Source organism: Sparus aurata, chromosome 20, assembly GCF_900880675.1.
Source record: "Sparus aurata chromosome 20, fSpaAur1.1, whole genome shotgun sequence".
Taxonomy (NCBI): domain Eukaryota; kingdom Metazoa; phylum Chordata; class Actinopteri; order Spariformes; family Sparidae; genus Sparus; species Sparus aurata.
Window position 1 is genome coordinate 27,839,029 of NC_044206.1, and position 24,239 is coordinate 27,863,267.

At 43.0% G+C, this 24,239-nt stretch overlaps 2 protein-coding genes across 4 annotated transcripts; both read left to right on the plus strand.

The window, feature by feature from the left end:
- The first annotated feature begins 5,115 nt into the window (after positions 1-5,115).
- On the plus strand, positions 5,116-8,090 carry LOC115571805 (gastrula zinc finger protein XlCGF8.2DB-like). The gene is made up of 2 exons (XM_030401417.1): positions 5,116-5,255; positions 6,490-8,090. Exon 2 carries the CDS (start codon positions 6,648-6,650, stop codon positions 7,821-7,823), a length of 1,176 nt encoding a protein of 391 aa, XP_030257277.1. The 5' UTR covers positions 5,116-5,255; positions 6,490-6,647; the 3' UTR covers positions 7,824-8,090.
- Positions 5,116-19,681, plus strand: LOC115571807 (gastrula zinc finger protein XlCGF7.1-like). 3 transcript variants are annotated; one of them, XM_030401422.1, is made up of 3 exons: positions 13,628-13,862; positions 18,254-18,952; positions 19,037-19,681. In XM_030401422.1, the coding sequence occupies exons 2-3, from the start codon at positions 18,412-18,414 to the stop codon at positions 19,417-19,419; spliced, it is 924 nt and encodes a 307-aa protein (XP_030257282.1). In that variant the 5' UTR covers positions 13,628-13,862; positions 18,254-18,411; the 3' UTR covers positions 19,420-19,681. The 3 variants fall into 3 exon arrangements, with proteins under 3 accessions (XP_030257281.1, XP_030257282.1, XP_030257280.1); XM_030401421.1 differs by lacking the exon at positions 13,628-13,862 and adding an exon at positions 5,116-5,255 and having other exon boundaries at positions 18,254-19,681; XM_030401420.1 differs by having other exon boundaries at positions 13,633-13,862; positions 18,254-19,681.
- Positions 19,682-24,239: the final 4,558 nt, after the last annotated feature.

Genomic DNA, 24,239 nt, shown 5'->3' on the forward strand with positions numbered 1-24,239 from the left:
TCGAGATGTTATCAGGCGGCCCAGCAGCTTTACTCATATTCATCCTCAGCAGGATTGTTCACATCTGCTATGGATACTGACGGTGGCCTGTCCTCAGGAGGTGGTGATGTTTTAGACCGCCTGCCATGAATCCTTGGTGTTGTTGGTGTTGAGGTCTGTCTCAAGTCCCTGCTGATGTCTCCACTTTGCCTCCTTGATACCAGCTTCAAGTCTTGCTTTGGCAAGTTTGTGTGCATTTGTTGATATATGATGTCATTAAAGATGTACATTCCTCAAATAACTGTAACCAATCACAAACATGTAAAAGTCTGCTGGCAGCAGTCTACGCAATGAAAAGTGACTTGTGAGGGAATAAAAGTAAATCAAAGAATGAAATAGAAAGAATAGAAAGCATTTATTGTCTTTGTACAGAAAACAATTAAATGAGGAGCACTACTCCTCAGCAGAGCAGGACCGGAACACACAAATACTGAAGTTTAAAATGAAGTATAAAAACTGACAGGCACAGAAGCAGCAACAGTAAACAAACATCTACAGCTGAATTATGGGTAGAAAGACAGAATAATTCTAGATAAAACTCGTAATCTAGAATGATAATAATAATTATGATAAACACATTGTAACCTGCATTGAATGTGTGTTATTACACCAGAGTTGTTTCAGTAGATTCACTTTTGATCAGAAAAGTGATGCACAGCGATGAAGTTATTACAGTTGATCAGATGTAATATAGCACATAATTGATATATGTTGCACAGAAATGTGAAGTCATTGCTCAGTGGTAGATGGTGTTATGCATGTGAGTCAGTGGCGTACGTATCGGCGGTGCAAGGAAGAAAAAACAAAACAAAAAAACAGCTGTCCAGAATTGCCACAGAACATGCGTGGGCGGGACTCCTGGGGCTCTGTCGCCTCTCATAGGGCCATTGGGCCCGGTATTCTATAGACAGACAAGCCACTGGGCCAGTCGTCTCCTCTCTGCTGTGTCTGCAGCTGAGCACTGTGGGCCGAGCCGGTGCATGTCTCTCTCCCCGGGCCGGGAGAGTTATCATAGTTACCAAGGCAAGGCACAGCAGAAAAAAAGTAAAAAAAAAAATAGATAAATAAAAATAAAATAAAAAATGGCCGTCCATCAGCCCATAATTGAAAAATCCCGGTACTCCCGATCAGGGGCAGATTTAGTAATTTGGGGGCCCAAGGCAAACCCAGTCATTGGGGCCCTCCACGTCCTCTTACTGCACTGACAAAAGTTTTATTCTCACCTTAACACAAGGTCTTCAATGCAGGCAGCAGCAAGTAGGTTCAGCCTGGATATTGTTGTATCTTGTGTTACTACTTAGTTGAGCTAGAGCAGGGGTCACCAACACGGTGCCCACGGGCACCAGGTAGCCCCCAAGGACCACACGAGTCGCCCTCAGGCCTGTTCTAAAACTGAAAATTGAATATTGATATTATCTGTTTCCCACCATTTTAAGCCATTGTTGATAATTATTGTGAGAAATAATTAACGTGATCAGTGTCTTCACATAGATGAGTATCATTAATCATTAATAATCCTATATAACCAAAGGCAAACTGAGTAAATGTGTTATTTCAGTATTTCTGTATCAAACTGGTAGCCCTTCATATGACTCAGTACCCATGAAGTAGCTCTCAGTTTCAAAAAGGTCGGTGACCCCTGAGCTAGATAGTCCTTAGAAGAGACTGAATTCCAACACTACTAGAACGGCTGTAAGTCATTTTGACCACTAGATTTTAAACTCTATAATCGCTCATGTAAATACCCAACTGAGTGATGAATGCATTCATTGTATTTAAAATAATAATACCAAAATGTACATTTTAACAAGTTTAATTATACGTTTATCAATATTCAAATCATCGCACATAGTAAACCGTAATTATTGCGTATTTATACAATATTTTAATAGAGAAAACTCAGAACAAGAAAATCAACTATTAAAAGTAACTTATTTGATTATGAAACATTTTATTTTAACACTAAATATATAATAAAATGAATAATAATAATCGAAAAAGCTGGAAAAGAGTTGATCTAAAACAAAAACAAAGAGCCGTTGTGATCACTGGTCACAGATTTCCTCCGCTCTCCTCGCAGTTTCCACACACGGGCTTGTGGCATTTCAAGTGTCCGATGTTTGGTTCCGTTTGCAGCGCTTTCGGACCAGCACTGCCTCCGTCTCCGTGTCTGCTGCTGCTGCATCTTGTGCCGACTGCCGCGGCCGCTTTCCCCTCCATGTATTCTGCCCTCAGCTCCTCTGCCAGCTGCTGCAGGACTTTCCTCCGGGCTCTCCTGCTGCTGGTGCTCCTTGAATAAGATGCGGGCATTGATCCCAGCCAGGTCGAGGATGTTATAGAAGACCGCCACCGGCCATCCTCTGTACGGCTTTTGACGGACTCGCCCTCGCATCTGGTCCAGGTCGTCCACGCCGTACGTTGTGTTTTTGGAGTAAATCACAGACTCTGGCTTTGCCTTCGCCCCACTAAAGGTGCCCACACCTGTGTGCATGGTGCTCAGGATGCAGACATCCTTCCTTGGCTTTCCCTGCTACACAGAGTCGCAACAGCTCCACTTGCTGTTTCACAGAGGGGGAACTCCCGTTTTTGTTGCCCATGGTGCCAACAAGGCTATAGAATACAACTATATAATAATTAACTCACAAGTAAATTTGCAAAGAAGCGCAGCTGAAGATCACTAACAAAGTTAGAGACTAGAGAGACAAAGAAAGCAGCAAACCACGAGAAATGATGTGTGGTCAATATGACCACTTATGGCTGAAATAGGTAAATCATATCATATTTTCTTTGTGTTTTGTGTAATTTATATAAAAATTCAAATACAGACAGTTTTAGGAAAAGTCAGGTAAGTTAACAGCAGTACCGCATTTTTTCATTCAGCAAAGTTATTGCACATATAAACATACATTTGAAAACGGTCAATGACCGTCTCGGCCGTTCTAGTGTTAAAATCCTTCTTGAGGATTATCATCTAACAAGTGAATCATCTCAACGCTTTTACTGTAATTGATAAGAACATTAATCAATATTTAACTTAGTTTACCATTTCGACTGCTTTAATACTCACATCTTTGTGATGAAAAGCGTCACTCGTGTCACTCTCCACTTCATCTCCTCCTCGGCTGACACTGAGAGCAGCTTCTGGCTCTTGCTGTTGTCGAGTACCTACGGCTACATTCGGTGTCACTTGAAAAAAGGTTGACACGTTTGGTACTTTTGATAAAAAACTGTTTGCTTTCCTCCTCTTCTCCGCTCCACAAGCATAACTCTGCTTCATTTTTCTCAACTCAAAACCTCTCAAAACCGCGCCAACTAGTTTCTTTTGCTACCGTCTTCCGGAAATAAAGCCTGCACATGCGCAGTAACATGGAATAGTCCATTGCATGAGAAGGGAGGTGGGAGCAGTCGAAACAATCATGACAGATTAAGCATTTTTATGTATTTTTAAGCGCGTGAATTAAGACTAAAACAATATTAATTGCTTTCAATCGAAGACAACTTTATCAAATCAGTTTTTATGAGATAATGAGTTTAAGAGATTATGAGTTTATGAGTTTGGGGGCCCCTGGAAATCTCGGGGCCCCAGGCAATTGCCTGTGTTTGCCTAATGGTAAGTCCGCCCCTGCTCCCGATTGCCAGTCCACTCCTGCAATAGCAGTTCTCTCGAGTCGCTGTGTGTGTGTCCAAGCGTGTGTGTGCATGCAGTGCGCAGCAGCGTGCACTTGTGTTTAGGGCGGGGGTGGGGGGCACAAAAAATATTTGCACCGGGGCCGATCACCATGATGTTACACTACTGATGTGAGTGGTCATGCAGTGGTTGTTTGAGTTTGTAGTGTGAAGGACTCAGGGAAAGAAACTGTTTTTAAGTCTGGTGTTCATGCTTTGATGGGCCTGTGGTGCCTTCCAGAGAGCAACTGGTCAAACAGGTGGTGGCTAAATTATAAAACTTAAAATAATTTGAACTTGGAGAAGACTGAAGGTGTATAGAGGGTCTTGGGTATCAAGTGGTCCAGTTAAGACAAACAACAGCAGAAACCTGCAGCAACAGGCTGTTGAAGCCAAGAAACACTGAAATAACCCGGCCCTGATGCAGGGAGCCCAGCTGAATGTCACTTTTGACAGTTAAAAAGAACAAAGACAGTAAAACAGTGCCAACAGAGCAGAGTTTGTGTCTGACAGTCTGGATGAGGTCTGCAGTGAGTCAGGGACAGATCCAGAATCAGAGGGACCTGGGTGTGTCATTCCTCACCTCTCTTAAACCTTCACCAGAGGGCGTCGTCACACTCTGATTGGCTCTGAGGGGAAAACCACGAGCTGCTCTCACTCAGTAATGAGGAGCCAGTCTCCACACCTGCAACAGGTGACCTGAATCCACTGCTGTCAATCCAGCGGGACTCTGACATTCAGTTAGAATTAAAAGACATGAAGCTCCACACAGTGGGACTGCTACACTTTCTAAGTGGACAGCAGGTGGCGCTGCTACACCTCTCATGATCTGTGCACCGAGCTCCATGGAATCGTCTATGAATGATGATGTCATTTTCCAGAGAATCGATTGGCTATACCTGTTTATCTGTTTTTCTAGCAGGTGAAGGGTGCAGCATGAGTCACCATGGCGATGAAACCTACAACTTGTTGGTCATACTGTGTCCAAACATTAGAAGAGGTACCTGGTAGTTAAGAATACCACAGCACACATAATTTCACTCTTCATTGTTACGTCTTCATTATTTACCTTTACATCTTGTACCCACAATTTATGTCTCTTTGTAGTTGTTTTATGTCTCTATTGAAAATATAGAAACACAACAACAAGTTAAGGAGTACCCTGCTGGGAAAACCAGCATAGACCAGCACCAAAACACAACATATACTGGTCTTGCTAGTGACACCACAGCAGCTCGATGATGATGATGATGGTGATGATGATGATGATGATGATGTTTATTAATGAGTTTATTTTGATTCAAAGTTAAAGACAGTATAATTCTGCAGTAACCAGGTGAATACTTCAGTGATATTCTGCAGGTCGTCACTCTGAGGTAAACTAAGACTCGGTGTCCAGCAGATCTGCAGAACTTCCATCATAGTTGTTTGAAGCGTTTGGAGACGGGGGGGCAGTGAGCGATGATGAGCGAAGTCAACTGACAGAAATAACCAACGACAGAAAGAACTGGATGCAGCTTTCAGCCCTAAAGTTTTGCGACACAGATCAGGTTTGTACATTTTTGATGTTATTCTCCCTTTCTGTGTTAATTGTGTGCTGTTGGTCACATCTTCACTGCAGTTTGAAGCTAGTTTGTCAAACATCTACATGTGTTTTTTGTGTTTGTTTAAGTGTAATTCTTCTGTGTCTGTTAGCATCTGACTAGCTCAGCTGAGGGTTTGAAAGTGTTCAGCTCAGCCAGAACTCACAGGGGTTTAACAGGCAGCTGATTGAACCTGATGGCTCCATCAGAACCAGCACAGGTTCTGCAGGACAGCTGCCAAACAGCAGCTAGATCTGGTGTCTGATCAGTCAGCTAGCTTAAATCAGCCACACCGCCGGTTTAAGCTAGCTGAGAAGACACAGACAGGTGGTAACCTAGCAACAGCAGCAGTTAGTGGCTGTGAGATGGAGACTCAGTTTTTACTGCTGAGTAACTTTAAAGCATCTGAAAACTCATTTCACAGCCTGAAACGTTTACACTGGTCGCATGTGACAAAGTACATTTACTCAAGTACTTGTAATGAGTAATACTGAGGTACTTGTACTGCACTCTGTGTAAAGTCGCTCTGCAGTCAGTGTTTCTTCCTGTCTAACAGAGAAAGGGGGCGTGGTTAACAGTCATATGTAACTATCACCATGTGGTCAAACTGTCGTCTGAACTGTACTTTTACTGCCACGAGTCAACTTGTGTGCTGAACTTTCTCTCTGCTCCGGTCGCTGACACCGGTCCGCTCCAAACAACGTCACCGGACCGCTCTCTCCTTCTCTTGCTCGAGGATGACGGATGACTCCCACGTTCTCCTGCAGTCTGACGTGACCAGATTTCTGAAATTAAATGCGGGGACACTTTCAGTTTAACGCTCAATATATCATTAAAATATCCAGTGTTATAATCTAAGAAATTAAAAGGGGCCGTTTATGGTTTCATGTAGCTTGACCAGGTAATTGTTGTACTGGATGTTGGTGCGGCTGCAGGTATGAATATCATGAATATATCTGTTCAGTTAAAATGATGCAGCCAGTCATTTAACTTGGATTAGTTGTTGAAGGCAAATAATGTCAATTTTGCAACAAACTGTTGTAAAAACTCTTTCAAATACAACCTCACTACTCGTCTCTTCTTGAACACGTTCTTATTCTGTATCCTTATATCTGCTGTGGAAACTTCATCTTTCACATCATGAATTAGTTCTTTGTCATTTTCTCTTTAATAGTTCTTTTATATGGTCTGCTCCCTGCAGATGTCCAGCAGCTGTTGGTGATTAAAGGCCCCAATCTGGACCAGGAGGACTCAGAGTCCCTTTATATAAAAGAGGAACAGGAGGAGGTCTGGACCAATCAGGAGGGAGAGCATCATACTGGGCTGGTGTCACTGCTGTTCCTATGAATAGTGAAGAGGATGGAGAGGAACCTCATTCTTCACAATTTCATCAAAGCTGAACTGGACAACAGAGAGGCAGAGCCTCCAGTCAGCAGCTATGTGACAGAGATGAAAGCAGAAACTGATGGAGAGGACTGTAGAGGACCACAGCCAGCCAGGAACCAAGATCCAGGTCGTCCCCCACAAGCAAATACTGTTGAAAAGGCTTCAGACTCTGAGACCGAATTCAGTTACGAAGACTGGCAAAAACCTTTGTCAGATTCTGGAACTGAAGCTGAAGACGAGGACAGTGACTGTGAAGAAACCAGGACTCCTGAGTCAGGTGTCAGTGATCTGAGGCAAAGACAAAACCAGAAGACCAGTCTGATGACAGAGGAGCAAGTCCAGAAAGGACGAAAACCATTTGGTTGTGACGTGTGTGGGAAAAGATTCAGAGGACAGGTAGATCTGAAGAGGCACCTCAGAGTCCACACAGGAGAGAAACAATTTGGTTGTGACGTCTGCGGGAAAAGATTTAATCATAAACAAAGTCTGAAGATGCACATGAGAGGCCACAATGGAGAGAGACCATTTGGTTGTGACGTCTGTGGGAAAAGATTTAATGAAAAACCAAATTTGAAGACACACATGAGAGTCCACACAGGAGAGAAACCATTTGGTTGTGATGTCTGTGGGAAAAGATTTAATCAAAACTCACATCTGAAGACACACATGAGAATCCACACAGGAGAGAAACCATTTGGTTGTGACGTCTGTGGGAAAAGATTTATAACACAGGGAAATCTGAAGACACACAAGAGAGTCCACACTGGAGAGAAACCATTTGGTTGTGAAGTCTGTGGGCAAAGATTTAATCAAAAACCAAATCTGAAGACACACATGAGAGTCCACACAGGAGAGAAACCATTTGGTTGTGACGTCTGTGGGAAAAGATTTAATGAAAAACCAAATTTGAAGACACACATGAGAGTCCACACAGGGGAGAAACCATTTGGTTGTGATGTCTGTGGGAAAAGATTTAATCAAAACTCACATCTGAAGACACACATGAGAATCCACACAGGAGAGAAACCATTTGGTTGTGATGTCTGTGGGAAAAGATTCAGAACACAGGGAAATCTGAAGACACACAAGAGAGTCCACACTGGAGAGAAACCATTTGGTTGTGATACCTGTGGGAAAATATTTATTTAGAAATTAACTTTGAAGACACACATGAGGGTCCACTAAGGTCCTCTCTTATGAAAAGTTCATCACATTTGTTTGTTTGTTTGTTTGTTAGAATCACAGCAGGCTGAGTTGTCGTTCATTGTTTCATCGTAACTTCTTGTTTTCTTTCTCTTTTGTGTATTTTAAAATGTGTGATTAAATCTTTTCTTGGCTGTTCAGTTCGTCTTCGTGTGTTTTGGCCCAAAACTGGCTAAAAAGGTTAAATAAAGCTCAATAAGTACTAAAATTCAAGATCAAGCTTCAGGATTCAAGATTTTTTGTCTTCTTTGGATTTTTTTCTTTTTGAGAAGTGTGTTGAGAAGATCCTGAATCTCATCGAGATGTTATCAGGCGGCCCAGCAGCTTTACTCATATTCATCCTCAGCAGGATTGTTCACATCTGCTATGGATACTGACGGTGGCCTGTCCTCAGGAGGTGGTGATGTTTTAGACCGCCTGCCATGAATCCTTGGTGTTGTTGGTGTTGAGGTCTGTCTCAAGTCCCTGCTGATGTCTCCGCTTTGCCTCCTTGATACCAGCTTCAAGTCTTGCTTCGGCAAGTTTGTGTGCATTTGTTGATATATGATGTCATTGAAGATGTACATTCCTCAAAATTGCCGTAACCAATCATAAACATGTAAAAGTCTGTTGGCAGCAGAGCAAAATATTATCTGAGACAAATAGAAGTCAAACTCATAATCCAGGCTAAGAGCAGTAAGTACGGCTGCTGAATACAGGATAGACAGCTGACAACGTGTGAATCTGTGAATGTGTAAATTGAAAGGCTTAAATTATCACTGGCCCATCATTAGGGTCTGAAAGATGATAATTACATTTGTGTCTCCCATTAAATTATTATGTTTGCTAAGAAGTATTGTTAATAATTACATGTTCCTTCAGCTGCAGTCTACGCAATGTCAAAGTGACATGTGAGGGAATAAAAATAAATCAAAGAATGAAATAGAAAGAATAGGAAGCTTTTATTGTCTTTGTACAGAAAACAATTAAATTAGGAGCACTACTCCTCAGCAGAGCAGGACAGGAACACACAAATACTGAAGTTTAAAATGAAGTATAAAAACTCACAGGCACAGAAGCAGCCACAGTAAACAAACATCTACAGCTAAATTATGGGTAGAAAGACAGAATAATTCTAGATAAAGCTCATAAACTAGAAGAAAAATAATAATAAACACAATGTAATGTGCATTGAATGTGTGTTATTACACCAGAATTGTTTCAGTAGTTTCACTTTTGATCAGAAAACTGACGCACAGCGATAAAGTTATTACAGTGGATCAGATGTAATATAGCACATAATTGATATATATTGCACAGAAATGTGAAGTCATTGCTCAGTGGTAGATGATGTTATGCATGTGTGTGGTCATGAAGTGGTTGTTTGAGTTTGTAGTGTGAAGGACTCAGAGAAAGAAACTGTTTTTAAGTCTGGTGTTCATGCTTTGATGGTCCTGTGGTGCCTTCCAGAGAGCAACTGGTCTAACAGATGGTGGCTAAATTATAAAACTTAAAATAATACATTACTCTTTAGAGGATAATATAACTGTATGCACTTCTTTTACTACCTTGAGGCCCCAATAAATTGAACTTGGAGAAGACTGGAGGTGTATAGAGGGTCTTGGGTATCAAGTGGTCCAGTTAAGACAAACAACAGCAGAAACCTGCAGCAACAGGCTGTTGAAGCCAAGAAACACTGAAATAACCCGGCCCTGATGCAGGGAGCCCAGCTGAATGTCACTTTTGACAGTTAAAAAGAACAAAGACAGTTAAACAGAGTCAACAGAGCAGAGTTTGTGTCTGACAGTCTGGATGAGGTCTGCAGTGAGTCAGGGACAGATCCAGAATCAGAGGGACCTGGGTGTGTCATTCCTCACCTCTCTTAAACCTTCACCAGAGGGCGTCGTCACACTCTGATTGGCTCTGAGGGGAAAACCACAAGCTGCTCTCACTCAGTAATTAGGAGCCAGTCTCCACACCTGCAACAGGTGACCTGAATCCACTGCTGTCAATCCAGAGGGACTCTGACATTCAGTTAGAATTAAAAGATACTAGTGCAGTGCCCGTAAGAAAAATGTATTCCTATATAATATATACAGTTGTGGTCAAAAGTTTACATACACTTGTAAAGGACATAATGTCATGGCTGTCTTGAGTTTCCAATAATTTCTACAACTCTTATTTTTTTGTGATAGAGTGATTGGAGCACATACTTGTTTGTCACAAAAAACATTCATGAAGTTTGGTTCTTTTATGAATTTATTATGGGTCTACTGAAAATGTGACCAAATCTGCTGGGTCAAAAGTATACATACAGCAATGTTAATATTTGGTTACATGTCCCTTGGCAAGTTTCACTGCAATAAGGCGCTTTTGGTAGCCATCCACAAGCTTCTGGCAAGCTTCTGGTTAAATTTTTTACCACTCCTCTTGACAAAATTGGTGCAGTTCAGCTAAATTTGTTGGTTTTCTGACATGGACTTGTTTCTTCAGCATTGTCCACATGTTCTCAATGGGGTTTAAGTCAGGACTTTGGGAAGGCCATTCTAAAACCTTAATTCTAGCCTGATTTAGCCATTCCTTTACTACTTTTGATGTGTGTTTGGGGTCATTGTCCTGTTGGAACACCCAACTGCGCCCAAGACCCAACCTTCGGGCTGATGATTTTAGGTTGTCCTGAAGAATTTGGAGGTAAACCTCCTTTTTCATTGTCCCATTTACTCTCTGTAAAGCACCAGTTCCATTGGCAGCAAAACAGGCCCAGAGCATAATACTACCACCACCATGCTTGACGGTAGGCATGGTGTTCCTGGGATTAAAGGCCTCACCTTTTCTCCTCCAAACATATTGCTGGGTATTGTGACCAAACAGCGCAATTTTTGTTTTATCTGACCACAGAACTTTCCTCCAGAAGGTCTTATCTTTGTCCATGTGATCAGCAGCAAACTTTAGACGAGCCTTAAGGTGTCGCTTCTGGAGCAAGGGCTTCCTTCTTGCATGGTAGCCTCTCAGTCCATGGCGATGCAAAACACGCTTGACTGTGGACACTGACACCTGTGTTCCAGCAGCTTCCAATTCATTGCAGACCTGCTTTTTGGTGGTTCTCGGTTGACTCTTGATCATCCTGACCAATTTTCTCTCAGCAGCAGGTGATAGCTTGTGTTTTCTTCCTGATCGTGGCAGTGACATAACTGTGCCATGCACTTTATACTTACGAACAATTGTCTGCACAGTTGCTCTTGGGACCTTAAGCTGCTTTGAAATGGCTCCAAGTGACTTTCCTGACTTGTTCAAGTCAATGATTCGTTTTTTCAGATCTGTGCTGAGTTCCTTTGACTTTCCCATTGTCGCGTTTGTAACCGAGCCTAATGACTGCATCACATGAGCCCTATTTAAATGGGCTCAGAGAAGTCAACAGGTGTCGTCAATCATAATCACTCACATGAAGTTAAGAGGCCATGCCATGAAGCTAATTTGATTTCATTGTAACTTTTCTACATCACCAAAATTGATAATGTATGTTGCTGTATGTATACTTTTGACCGAGCAGATTTGGTCACATTTTCAGTACACCCATAATAAATTCATAAAAGAACCAAACTTCATGAATGTTTTTTGTGACAAACAAGTATGTGCTCCAATCACTCTATCACAAAAAAATAAGAGTTGTAGAAATCATTGGAAACTCAAGACAGCCATGACATTGTGTCCTTTACAAGTATATGTAAACTTTTGACCACAACTGTATATAATAGAAAAGTGGGAGGTTAAGTAGCTTTTTCATGGATGGCCAAATGAGGCTGTTTGAAGGTGGGACGTCAGGGATATTTAGGTTTGTTGTGAAATCCGATATTCCAGGGTATAATTGGCTGTTTCTTTTTTTTTTTTTTTTTGCCATAATTGGCCGTTTTTGACTATTTTTGATTTTGCAATGATATTTCACCTTAAAAACTATTTACTTGGTGTCATTATTTTCAGCACAACCTCTCATGTGTGACTGTACAGTTATTTTTTCATTTTGACAAACTGAATTAACACAGTGGACCTAAAATCACAAAAAAAACATAAAATCTAAGTAGAAAAAGTTAGATTTTTTTTTAATGTGAAAACCACAAAGATGTTTAACAAACCATTTTTTATTACTTATAATGCAAATATAAATTGTTGTTTACTAAATATGTGCATGAATTAAAAGTGTTTTACAAAGTTATATGTAACTATTTACATTTAAATGCAGGCAATGCTCAGGTCTGCCTGAGCTCCTTCCAGCTGAATGAAGAGCTGCACTGCCTGCTCCACATTCAGCATCTCCTCATTCTGACTCATTAAACAAAAAACCGACTCCACTAAACACACTAAACACACTACACCAAACACTACATAACACACTAACTACACACTCCAAACACGCTAAATGTCACAAATCTCTCAACTCTCAATATCGCTGTCTGTACACCGACCGTCGTTGCCTGTCATTCATCCGCCTACATCCCTCCCACAACTTCCTGTTCCTCAACAACCAAACTTGCTGCTTGGACACTTTCCTGACAAAAGCCAGTTTTTACCGTTTCTTCCTGCACCAGACACAAAGCAAACGTGATAGCATGTTCGCGAAAAAGCATGGCGTACATTATTTACCCTAAGTCCGGTTTTGGACGTGCCGGTGCGTCCGGTCCGTTGACTCGGGAGATGGGCCATGTAGCTAGCGGCTAGCAGCACATGAACATCCACAGATTCCGATTCCACTTTGTTGTCCGCACATTTCCGGATCTCCTCAGACCCGAACAGACTCGGTCCGGACTCGTTTAGTCTCATTAATCCACAACAGTCAGTTTAGATGCACAGAACAGAACAGAACGGACCGAACCGCCGGCAAAATCCCGGTCCAGCTCATGCTGCTGCAGGTATAAATCCGCTTGTTTCTTAAGGTGGGGGGTGGCGGTGGGCTCTCCAGTGATTGGCTCTGGTGTGCACGTGACTGTGGTGGCTTTGGTGGACAATGCTAGTGGAATTTGTAAAGCATTATGAAATAATTTATTAACGGTATCATTGCAGTCCAAACAAATGCGAAGTCGCACACCCTTGAACCACGCAGCAGCCATGTTGAAAGTCTCAGGTCAGTCTGATCCTGATCCACAGAGATATTTGAGGAACACACACAGACAGACAGAGATTCCTTGCTTTTATAGAGAGATGAAGTCCCACACAGTGGGACTGCTACACTTTCTAAGTGGACAGCAGGTGGCGCTCCTACACCTCTCATGATCTGTGCACCGAGCTCCATGGAATCGTCTATGAATGATGATGTAATTTTCCAGAGAATCGATTGGCTATACCTGTTTATCTGTTTTTCTAGCAGGTGAAGGGTGCAGCATGAGTCACCATGGCGATGAAACCTACAACTTGTTGGTCATACTGTGTCCAAACATTTGAAAAGGTACCTGGTAGTTAAGAATATACACTGCACACATAATTGCACTCTGCAATGTTACGTCTTCGTTATTTACCTTTACATCTTGTACCCACAATTTATGTCTCTTTGTAGTTGTTTTATGTCTCTATTGAAAATATAGAAACACAACAACAAGTTAAGGAGTACCCTGCTGGGAAAACCAGCATAGACCAGCACCAAAACACAACATATACTGGTCTTGCTAGTGACACCACAGCAGCTTGATGATGATGATGATGACGACGACGACGACGACGACGACGACGACAATGACGATGTTGTTTATTAATGAGTTTGTTTTGATTTAAAGTTAAAGACAGTATAATTCTGCAGTAACCAGGTGAATACTTCAGTGATATTCTGCAGGTCGTCACTCTGAGGTAAACTAAGACTCGGTGTCCAGCAGATCTGCAGAACTTCCATCATAGTTGTTTGAAGCGTTTAGAGACGGGGGGGCAGTGAGCGATGATGAGCGAAGTCAACTGACAGAAATAACCAACGACAGAAAGAACTGGATGCAGCTTTCAGCCCTAAAGTTGTGTGACACAAATCAGGTTTGTACATTTTTTATGTTATTCTCACTTTCTGTGTTAACTGTCTGCTGTTGGTCACATCTGCACTGCAGTTTGAAGCTAGTTTGTCAAACATCTACATGTGTTTTTTTGTGTTCGTTTAAGTGTAATTCTTCTGTGTCTATTAGCATCTGACTAGCTCAGCTGAGGGTTTGAAAGTGTTCAGCTCAGCCAGAACTCACAGGGGTTTAACAGGCAGCTGATTGAACCTGATGGCTCCATCAGAACCAGCACAGGTTCTGCAGGACAGCTGCCAAACAGCAGCTAGATCTGGTGTCTGATCAGTCAGCTAGCTTAAATCAGCCACACAGCCGGTTTATGCTAGCTGAGAAGACACAGACAGGTGGTAACCTAGCAACAGCAGCAGTTAGTGGCTGTGAGATGGAGACTCAGTTTTTACTGCTGAGCAACTTTAAAGCATCTGAAAACTAATTTCACAGCCTGAAACGTTTACACTGGTCGCATGTGACAAAGTACATTTACTCAAGTACTTGTAATGAGTAATACTGAGGTACTTGTACTGCACTCTGTGTAAAGCCGCTCTGCTGTCAGTGTTTCTTCCTGTCTAACAGAGAAAGGGGGCGTGGTTAACAGTCATATGTAACTATCACCATGTGGTCAAACTGTCGCCTGAACTGTACTTTTACTGCCACGAGACAACTTGTGTGCTGAACTTTCTCTCTGCTCCGGTCGCTGACACCGGTCCGCTCCGAACAACGTCACCGGACCGCTCTCTCCTTCTCTTGCTCGAGGATGACGGATGACTCCCACGTTCTCCTGCAGTCTGACGTGACCAGATTTCTGAAATTAAATGTGGGGACACTTTCAGTTTAGCGCTCAATATATCATTAAAATATCCAGTGTTATAATCTAAGAAATTAAAAGGGGGCGGTTCTGGTTTCATGTAGCTTGACCAGGTAATTGTTGTACTGGATGTTGGTGCAGCTGCAGGTATGAAAATCAGAAGTACTCATGCAGTAAACTGTTCAGTTAAAATGATGCAGCCAGTCATTTAACTTGGATGAGTTGTTGAAGGCAAATAATGTCAATTTTGCAACTTTTTTTTTGCAAAAAAATTTTTTTTTTAGAGAGTTTTTGTGCTTTTTTAGTGTTGATTTTTAAAAAATGCCGCTTCCACCGGGACACGCTGTTTTTGTTTACTCCGGAGAACAGCTGATCGCGCTAAAGCCGTCCGGCATTGTGGCCAGACCAGCTGACATACCACCTGAACTCTGGAGAAAAACACACCGGGGATGCAGAGGAGGATCGAGACGGGACAGGCTTATGGAATGGAGAAGATTTAAGCCCTGTCTCCCCTCTGTTGTTATGGGAAATGTACGGTCCCTTAGCAACAAAATGGACAAACTAATGGCGCTAACGCGGAGCCACACGGAGTACCGGGAGTGCAGTCTGATGTGTTTCACTGAGACATGGCTGCACAGGGACAATTCGGACCAGAACGTCTCCGTGTATGGTTTCCACACCGTCCGGGCCGACCGGGATTGTACCGAGAGCGCTAAGTGGAAAAGCGGGGGGTTTGCCGTTCTAGTGAATAGCAGATGGTGTAATCCTGGTCACATCACAATTAAAGAACAGCTTTGTAGCCCGGATGTTGAACTGCTTGCCGTTGGACTCCGTCCATATCATCTGCCTAGAGAGATCCCACATGTCATCATTGTTGTCCTGTACATCCCTCCCTCTGCAAACCCAACATCTGCCTGCAGCACCATACACACCAGCATCTCCAAGCTTCAAACTAAACACCCCAGTGTCCTCATCATCATGTCGGGAGACTTCAACCACGTCACCATGGATACAGTTCTGCCGACATTCAAACAATATGTCAGCTGTCCTACGAGAGAGGAGAGGACCCTGGACCTTATGTATGCTAACATTAAGGATGCATACATCTCCTCTTCTCTCCCCCCTCTGGGCAGGTCAGATCACAACCTGGTTCACCTCAAACCCTGCTATGTGCCTCTGGTGAAGAGGAAGCCTACGACCACAAGAACTGTGAGGAGGTGGTCCGAGGAGGCTCATGAGGCACTGCAGGGCTGCTTTGATGTAACTGACTGGCCTGCACTCTGTGAGCCCCACGGGGAGGACATTGATGGGCTCACAGAGTGCATCACGGATTACATAAACTTCTGTGTGGACTGCAATGTCCCTGCTAGGACTATAACCTGTTACGCTAATAATAAACCTTGGATCACTAAGGACATCAAGGCCATCCTTAATGAAAATAAAAGAGCGTTCAGAGAGGGCAACCGAAATGAGGTGAGGAGAGTGCAGGAGGTACTCAAACTTAACATCAGGGAGGCTAAAGACAATTACAGGAGAAAGCTGGAGAATAAACTTAAGAGAAACAACATGAGGGATGTGTGGAGGTTCCAGAGGACTGGTAGCATGGGGTTGGAGGGCCGTGTGGACCGGGCCAATGAACTGAACCTTTTTTTCAATAGGTTTGATACTGCGGCCCCTTTCCCACAAGACTCTGCTGCTGGCTGCCCAACAACAACTGCCACTTTACCTCCCCCTCCTCCTCCTCACAGACCCCTTGTCTGCCCCCCTCCACCTCAATTCACACCCACCTACTCCACCCCTCCCCCCTGCTCTGCATCATGTCCTCCACAACCTGAGGACCTCACCTCTCCCCCAACTGTCACCTCTACAGTGTTCTGCACGCCTGACCTGGTGAGAAAACCGCTGACGAGACTCCACTCTGGCAAAGTTGAAGGCCCTGATGGTGTTCTTCCCATGGTGCTTAAAGCCTGTGCCCCCCAGCTGTGTGGAGTACTCAGTCAAGTTTTCAACCAGAGCCTGCACCTCCAGAGGGTCCCTGTGCTGTGGAAGACATCCTGCCTCATTCCTGTGCCAAAGACACCACGTCCTAGCGGCCCTCAGGACTACAGACCGGTGCCCCTGACGTCTCACGTCATGAAGACCCTGGAGAGGCTCGTCCTGGAGTAGCTAAGGCCTATGGTCAGGCCCTTCACTGATCCACTACAGTTCGCCTACCAGCCCCGTCTGGGAGTTGAGGACGGCATCATCTACCTGCTGAACAGAGTCTACACTCATCTGGACAAGCCGGTGAGCACTGTGAGAGTCATATTATTTGACTTCTCCAGTGCTTTCAACACCATCCGTCCAGCTCTACTGGGTCAGAAGATGGCTGCCATGCAGGTTGAGGTCCCCATTGTGTCCTGGATTGTTGATCACCTGATGGGCAGACCACAGTACGTATGCCTACAGAACTGTGTGTCTGACAGGGAGGTCAGCAACACTGGGGCCCCACAGGGGACTGTCCTCTCTCCCTTCCTCTTCACTCTATTCACCTCTAACTTCAACTATTGCACTGAGTCCTGCCACCTTCAGAAGTTTTCTGATGACTCAGCAATAGTCGGCTGCATCGAGAAGGGTGATGAGAATGAATACAGGACTGTTGTGGACAACTTTGTCACTTGGAGTGAACGTAATCATCTGCAGCTCAACGTGACAAAAACAAAGGAGCTCATAGTGGATCTGAGGAGGGTGAAAACACCAGTGACCCCTGTTTCCATCCAGGGTGTCCCTGTGGACACTGTTGAGGAATATAAATATCTGGGGGTGTACTTTAATAAAAAGTTGGACTGGACTAGAAACACAGAGGCGGTCTATAAAAAAGGCCAAAGCAGACTCTTTTTCCTGAGGAGGCTAAGGTCATTTAACATCTGCCGGACAATGCTGAGGATGTTCTATGAGTCGGTTGTGGCCAGTGCGATCTTCTTTGCTGTCACATGCTGGGACAGTGGGCTGAAGGTCGCAGATAACAACAGACTACACAAACTGATCAGGAGGGCTGGTGATGTCGTGGGGGAGGAGCTGGACACTCTGACGACTGTGGCAGAGAGGAGGATGCTGTCCAAGCTTAAGTCCATCTTGGATAATGTCACACACCCTCTCTACGACACACTGGCCCAGCAGTGGAGCACATTCAGTGGAAGACTCCTCTCACCCAGATGCACCACTGAGCGCCACAGGAAATCATTCCTGCCTGTGGTCATTAAACTTTATAATGCCTCCCTAAGATATATATATATACACACATGTGTGTATATATATATATATATATATATATACCTGTGTATATATATATATACACACACACAGTTTTTTTTTTGTTCTTAATATATGTTGCTTGTATAATATATATTGTTTGTATATCTGGAGTGTGTAGCAAAAATAATTTCCCCTTGGGATTATTAAAGTATTTCTGATTCTGATTCTTATTCTGTATCCTTATATCTGCTGTGGAAACTTCATCTTTCACATCATGAATTAGTTCTTTGTCATTTTCTCTTTAATAGTTCTTTTATATGATCTGTTCCCTGCAGATGTCCTGCAGCTGTTGGTGATTAAAGGCCACAATCTGGACCAGGAGGACTCAGAGTCCCTTTATATAAAAGAGGAACAGGAGGAGGTCTGGACCAATCAGGAGGGAGAGCATCATACTGGGCTGGTGTCACTGCTGTTCCTATGAAGAGTGAAGCGGATGGAGAAGAACCTCATTCTTCACAATTTCATCAAAGCTGAACTGGACAACAGAGAGGCAGAGCCTCCAGTCAGCAGCTATGTGACAGAGATGAAAGCAGAAACTGATGGAGAGGACTGTAGAGGACCACAGCCAGCCAGGAACCAAGATCCAGGTCGTCCCCCACAAGCAAATACTGTTGAAAAGGCTTCAGACTCTGAGACCGAATTCAGTTACGAAGACTGGCAAAAACCTTTGTCAGATTCTGGAACTGAAGCTGAAGACGAGGACAGTGACTGTGAAGAAACCAGGACTCCTGAGTCAGGTGTCAGTGATCTGAGGCAAAGACAAAACCAGAAGACCAGTCTGATGACAGAGGAGCAAGTCCAGAAAGGACGAAAACTATTTGGTTGTGACGTGTGTGGGAAAAGATTCACAAGACAGGAATATCTGAAGAGGCACCTCAGAGTCCACACAGGAGAAAAGCCATTTGGTTGTGATGTCTGTGGGAGAAGATTTAATCATAGACAAAGTCTGGAGACACACAAGAGAGTCCACACAGGAGAGAAACCATTTGGTTGTGATGTCTGTGGGAAAAGATTCAGAACACAGGGAAATCTAAAGGAACACATACCAGTCCACACAGAAGAGAAACAATTTGGTTGTGACGTCTGTGGGAAAAGATTCACAACACAGAGATTTCTGCAGACACACAAGAGAGTCCACACAGGAGAGAAACCATTTGGTTGTGATGTCTGTGGGAAAAGATTTAATAGAAAACCAAATCTGAAGACACACATGAGAGTCCACACAGGAGAGAAACCATTTGGTTGTGATGTCTGTGGGAAAAGATTCAGAACACAGGGAAATCTGAAGACACACATGAGAGTCCATACAGGAGAGAAACCATTTGGTTGTGATGTCTGTGGGAAAAGATTCAGAAAACAGGGAAATCTGAAGACACACATGAGAGTCCACACAGGAGAGAAACCATTTGATTGTGGTTTCTGTGGGAAAATATTTATTTAGAAATTAACTTTGAAGACACACATGAGGGTCCACTAAGGTCCAATCTCATGAAAAGTTAATTACATTTGTTTGTTTGTTTGTTTGTTAGAACCACAGCAGGCTGAGTTGTCGTTTATTGTTTCATCGTAACTTCTTGTTTTCTTTCTCTTTTGTGTATTTTAAAATGTGTGATTAAATCTTTTCTGTTTAGTTCGTCTTCATGTGTTTTGGCACAAAACTGGCTAAAAAGGTTAATTAAAGCTCAACAACTACTAAAATTCAAGATCAAGCTTCAGGATTCAAGATTTTTTGTCTTCTTTGGATTTTTTTCTTTTTGAGAAGTGTGTTGAGAAGATCCTGAATCTCATCGAGATGTTATCAGGCGGCCCAGCAGCTTTACTCATATTCATCCTCAGCAGGATTGTTCACATCTGCTATGGATACTGACGGTGGCCTGTCCTCAGGAGGTGGTGATGTTTTAGACCGCCTGCCATGAATCCTTGGTGTTGTTGGTGTTGAGGTCTGTCTCAAGTCCCTACTGATGTCTCCGCTTTGCCTCCTTGATACCAGCTTCAAGTCTTGCTTTGGTAAGTTTGTGTGCATTTGCTGATACATGATGTCACTTAAGATGTACATTCTTCAAAATTACTGTAACCAATCACAAACATGTAAAAGTCTGTTGGCAGCAGAGCAAAATATTATCTGAGACAAATAGAAGTCAAACTCATAATCCAGGCTAAGAGCAGTAAGTACGGCTGCTGAATACAGGATGGACAGCTGACAACGTTTGAATCTGTTAATGTGTAAATTGAAAGACCTATATTATCACTGGCCCATCATCAGGGTCTGAAAGGTCTGATGATAATTACATTTGTGTATCCCCTTAAATTATTATGTTTGCTAAGATGTATTATTAATACGTTACATGTTCCTTCAGCTGCAGTCTACGCAATGTCAAAGTGACATGTGAGGGAATAAAAGTAATGCAAGAATGAAATAGAAAGAATAGAAAGCCTTTATTGTCGCTGTACAGAAAACAATTAAATTAGGAGCACTACTCCTCAGCAGAGCAGGACCGGAACACACAAATACTGAAGTTTAAAATGAAGTATAAAAACTGACAGTCACAGAAGCAGCAACAGTAAACCAACATCTACAGCTAAATTATGGGTAGAAAGACAGAATAATTCTTGATAAAGCTCAAAAACTTGAAGAAAAATAATAATAAACACAATGTAATGTGCATTGAATGTGTGTTATTACACCTGAATTATTTCAGTAGTTTCACTTTTGATCAGAAAACTGATGCACAGCGATGAAGTTATTACAGTGGATCAGATGTAATATACGTATCGGCGGTGCTATAGGTGCAGCTCCATGGAGGAAAAACAGCTGTCCAGAATTGCCACAGAACATGCGTGGGCGGGACTCCTGGGGCTCTGTCGCCTCTCATAGGGCCATTGGGCCCGGTATTCTATAGACAGACAAGCCACTGGGCCAATTGTCTCCTCTCTGCTGTGTCTGCAGCTGAGCACTGTGGGCCGAGCCGATGCATGTCTCTCTCTCTGTGTCCAAGCGCGTGTGTGTGTGCAGTGCGCAGCAGCGTGCACTTGTGTTTAGGGCGGGGGTGGGGGGCACAAAAAAATATTTGCACCGGGGCCGATCACCATGATGTTACACTACTGATGTGAGTGGTCATGCCGTGGTTGTTTGAGTTTGTAGTGTGAAGGACTCAGGGAAAGAAACTGTTTTTAAGTCTGGTGTTCATGCTTTGATGGTCCTGTGGTGCCTTCCAGAGGGAAACTGGTCAAACAGATGGTGGCTAAATTATAAAACTTAAAATAATAAATTACTCTTCAGAGGATAATAAAACTGTATGTACTTCTTTTACTACCTTGAGGCCCCAATAATTTGAACTTGGAGAAGACTGAAGGTGTATAGAGGGTCTTGGGTATCAAGTGGTCCAGTTAAGACAAACAACAGCAGAAACCTGCAGCAACAGGCTGTTGAAGCCAAGAAACACTGAAATAACCCGGCCCTGATGCAAGGAGCCCAGCTGAATGTCACTTTTGACAGTTACAAAGAACAAAGACAGCAAAACAGTGTCAACAGAGCAGAGTTTGTGTCTGACAGTATGGATGAGGTCTGCAGTGAGTCAGGGACAGATCCAGAATCAGAGGGACCTGTCAACACAAGAAATTACATCAACCATTATATCAATGTAATAATGTAATTCATAACCCCTTTATTCATCATCATATTTAAATGACTTTAGGGTTAAAGCATGAAACACAATACACATGGGGAGAACCGTTCAACTTATGCTGCATGTTCAAATACAGACCAGACAATATAACTGCTCCTGTATAACTTCAGGAGTAACTCTCTTTAAGTTGTAAACAGTAGACGTCCCTTCGTTTAACGTTAACAATCGCTAAATGGCCTCTAGTGCTAACCCGCTAAGCTAGCACTTAGCCACTAAGCTAGCATCTAGTGGTTATAAACACGGCTCTTCAACTCGGCGACACGCATCAAAAATCCACCAACTGAGTCATTACAGCTACAATACACCACTGCACACTTTAGGAGGAAACAGTCTTTGTAAGATTTACTGAGTACTGACCTGGAAAACAGAATCCCGGAATCAGTGAATGAAAGAGTGAACCACCTTCTTCTTCCCCGAGTCTCGGCTGTGTCTAAAATTACTCACTACTCCCTATATAGTGCACTACATAGTGACCACGCCATTTTGTAGTGCTGTCTGAATGTCTAGTGGAAAATATTATACCCTATATAGTGCACTCAAAGTATCCCACAGTGCATCGCAAAAAGATAGACCGAGGCTGTGTCTGAAATCACTCAGACACTCAGAATCAATTGAAACCTCCATGCGTTCGTCTGCAGCGCAATGCATGATGGTAAATATTGCTTGGTAAGTGACCATCGGTTGTACACTACTTTTCGTGATGCATTGTGGGATACTTTGAGTCACTATATAGGGTATAATATTTCCCACTAGACATTCGGACAGCACTACAAAATGGCGTAGTCACTATGTAGTGCACTATATAGAGAGTAGTGAGTGATTTCGGACACAGCCATATATACATAGAAGCCTCATTGAGCGGGTTGGCCTGCTGCAGCGATACGTTGACAGTTAAATATTGAATCTGTGCATAATAACCACATCCTGACATGTAAATGTGGCATTGGTGTGAATAAAAACACCAACGTCATTTTTATTAATACAGTGATTTTTGATGAATTTGGGGTTTTCATATGCTGTAAGCCGTAAAATTATAACAGCCATCAAAATTATAACAAATAAAGGCTTGAAATATCTCACTTTGAATGTAATGAGTCTATATAATATACAGGTTTCACCTTTTAAGTTGAATTACTAAAATAAATGAACTTTTGCGCGATATTCCAATTTTTGGAGTTTCACCTGTATAAGGAGTAGTTAACGTTTAGAATCATCAGAGAACGTTACAGATGTTGTTTTTGGTTCCTCTCTGTTTCCTGAATATATCTGTACGTGTGTGAATGTGTAAATGAGACACATTAACTTATAGCACTCTATAGAAGGAGCTTTATAAAGTTCCCTCCATTGACTTGTATCAGTTCACGAGGCGGAGCTGCCTCCTCCAATATCGCCGCGATGTCGACATACGGTCCAGCGCTCAATGAGGCGTCTATGTATATATGTCTATGGTGTACACCCGATGGTCACTTACCAAGCAATATTTACCATCATGCATCGCGCTGCAGACGAACGCATGGAGGTTTCAATTCACGTTTCAACTGTGCAACATTAGTGATGTCATTAACGGCACTGTGGAGTGTCCAAAAGTGCGTTTTTATTTCTGCTGATGAGCTCCTATATAATGCACTATGTTGGACTCCCTGTGTAGTGACTAGGCAGCAGAATGAGTGGGTGATTTCGGACACAGCCTCGGTCTGAGGGAAGAGGGAGGAGTCGCTCACCTTGGCCACCGTGGTGCACCGATACCAGCACTTTGGTTCTGCTTTCTTTCGTTCCCCCTGCATTAACATTGTCTTTCACAAAAAAGATTTGAAGTTACATTAAACATTGAGCTGGTTATTTCTGGCATTTATAAAGTACTAAAGTACTCATGTAAATAACAGGTATGGACCAGGAATAAACAAAAAGTGACTTAGTATCCTTACAGGGTGTAGCACAGGTGCAGCATGAGTTACCATGGCGATGAAACCTACAGCTTGTTGGTCAGTAGGTAGGTCATAGTGGGATGGGATGACACATGGAACATGTGGGATGAATGCAGTGACCATCAACAGGTTAGTTATTGCCTGTTTCCGTATTGTCTCGTGTTGCTAAATGAACTTCTAACAGCAGCTAACTGTACTGGGCTTCGAGCAAACATGGCTGCTGTCAGGACATCACATAAAGTTCAAGACCAACGGCGACCTGATGACCAAGACCTGACAGTGAAACCTGTTCCCTGTTGTTTCATGGAGTTTAGCTGCTGTAGACAGTTGGATGCTTGCTTGTTCAGCCATCTGTTAGCTTGACTAACATTGGGGCTGAGGTTAACGGCAACCAAACCTGGCAAGAAAACCGCGTCTGTACTGTGTTACACATCCAGATAGTGGAGTCCCAGTCTGGACCAGGAGGACTCTGAGTCACTTCACATAAAAGGGGAACAGGAGGAGGTCTGGACCAATCAGGAGGGAGAGCACTACCTTTAAGGGCCCTGATAAAAGAAACTGGAGAGGACTGATGGTGTATAGAGGGGCTTAAGTAAGAAGAGGTTCAGTTCAGACAAACCAAAGATAAAGAAACCAAAGAAAACCTGCAA